This window comes from Ciona intestinalis, unplaced genomic scaffold (genome assembly GCF_000224145.3).
Source record: "Ciona intestinalis unplaced genomic scaffold, KH HT000998.1, whole genome shotgun sequence".
Lineage (NCBI taxonomy): Eukaryota > Metazoa > Chordata > Ascidiacea > Phlebobranchia > Cionidae > Ciona > Ciona intestinalis.
In genome coordinates this window covers 1-2,183 of record NW_004191319.1, presented here as the reverse complement: position 1 = coordinate 2,183, position 2,183 = coordinate 1, and the positions used below count along the sequence as shown (strand labels likewise).

Below are 2,183 nucleotides of genomic sequence, written 5' to 3'. Positions count from 1 at the left end.
CTGAAAGAGCGTTGTTATTGTTAAAACTGAATTAGGAAGTATGGAATATAGTATTTTATCTTACCCAACTATATCCTATGCTTGACACATGGTGTAACTACGATATACTTATACATACAACAAACACAAGATATAGTAGGATGGGGGAAGATGGGACACCTTTTCATTCTATTTTCTCGTACATTTTGGTAGTAAACAAAAAACATTCAAAGAATTATAAAACCTTGTCCTCGCGACTTTCATAGACCGTTGTTAATTGTTTAAAACACGATCAGGATATTTATATATTTTGTGCTAAAAGTGTCCCATCTTCCCCCACCCCACTATATACTTTATGTTTAACAACTGCTTGTATTTTAGTTGGAGTGAACTATTGCTTCTATGTGATAATAGTGTGGGCTATGAGCTTCTTAGCAGCAAGTGGTCCAGCATTGGGGTTTGGGGCTTATGAGAGCGCGGAGGAGAATACTGTCAAGTGTTTGATTGATTTGGAAAATACAGACATGTAAGATTTATAACTGTATAAGATACTCCAATACCTAGGAATCTATAAGCCATGCTACTAACACATTAATTGCTGGTAGTTTAAATATTTCATAAAATGGTTTCCTAAACTGGAAGTCGCGTAACGAACTTCAGGTGAAGATTACACCAATTTTACACAAAGTATTGTATATATAGTAGGGTCGGGGAAGATGGGACAGCCCCTTTTTTTAAAAAATTTTTCCCCCTTTATTTTCTCCTCCGATTTGGTACTAAACAAAAAACATTCAAAAAAATATAAAACTGGATCCTCAGGGCTCCCATAGACTGGTGTTAATTGTATAAAACACGATTATAATTTTTAGCTATTATGTGTTAAAGGTGTTCCATCTTTCCCCACCTTACTATATTGAACTTCTAACTGTAAAGAGTGTGAAAATTTTAGGAGATTAAAACAGTTTTAAATAAAAAAGTTTGAGAAAGTAAAAGAATGGTTATTCTGAAATCTGAAAGATGTTTTTTACATTTTAGGAACACGATCAAATATTTTGTGGTTGTAGGATTTCTATTTTTCTTCTATCCGATTTTCAAAATGATTAAATACAATACGAAGTTTGCTTACAAATCGGAAGAGGAAAAGGCGGTAAGCTACAATATACATGTTTTTTGTAAAGACTGCTGGTTATGCTTTATTTTATGAAGCAACGGGTGTGAATAGTCCGGCGCCGTGGCTAAGTGGTTAGCGCGCCTGCCTGTAACCGAAGGTAACGGGATCAAGGCTCGACGCTGCTACCATTGTGGGCGTATGTGTCTTTGGGTTACCGACAATTGCTTCAACCCAGTGGTCACTAATGGGTTGTCCAAATTATCAGCCATACATAAAATAAAAAATCCCAATCAAAATAATCACCCACAAAGTAACATACATGGTAACTCGTTAGCTGGCACGAGGTGTTATAAACCCGTGTAATAACGACTGTATTTTTTTGGCCACGCGAGAATGTGAATGTAACTTTCTTTATCCTCGCGTGGCCGGAAAACTGCAGTTGTTATAACACGATGAGTATTCATACACCTCGTTCCAGCTTACGAGTTACAATGTATGTCACTTTGCGAGTGAATATGAAATAACATAAGCACTGTTTTTTTAAAAAAACACATATATTTTACTCCCTTTTACAATTATATTACATGCTTTCTGCATTGTTACGTTGATAAAAACTCCAAACGTGTTAGGAACTAAAATTGTGCAGTTGTATCTGTGAGTAAAGACGATCTAATATAGAGTAATCACCTACTTTTTGGTGACTAATGAAGAACTATAAAACGGTTGTATGAACCAGATTATGGTGACTCAATAACCACCAAACATGCATTTACCATGTAATAGTTATAAGTGCATTTTAAGAACCAATGGTTTAAAATGAAATTTACATTAGTACACATTATGAGATGCTTTTTATTCTAAAAGTTATTTTGTAGGGTGGGGTAAGATGGGAAATGTTTCATTTTCTTTTTCGTCCCGTTTGAAAATAAACTTACAATTCATTTACAGAAATATATAACCGTAATTCGATGTGATATAAATACTTAAATATACATATAGGCCTATACAACATACTGTGGGGTAAGATGGATATCGTTAACACCTACTATCCCATATTCCCCAGTCGTGTTTTTTTTAAATAGCAACCCTCATT

General features: G+C 34.7%; 1 protein-coding gene across 1 annotated transcript in view; it reads left to right on the top strand.

The window, feature by feature from the left end:
• LOC108950798 overlaps positions 1 to 1,198 on the top strand; it is a 2,092-nt gene extending 894 nt beyond the window's left edge. Inside the window, exons 2-3 of the mRNA XM_018816864.2 lie at positions 361 to 505; positions 1,015 to 1,198. Coding sequence (XP_018672409.2) covers positions 361 to 505; positions 1,015 to 1,183 — 314 coding nt within the window. The 3' untranslated portion in view covers positions 1,184 to 1,198. The remainder of the gene's footprint in view (positions 1 to 360; positions 506 to 1,014) is intronic.
• The last annotated feature ends 985 nt before the right edge of the window (positions 1,199 to 2,183 follow it).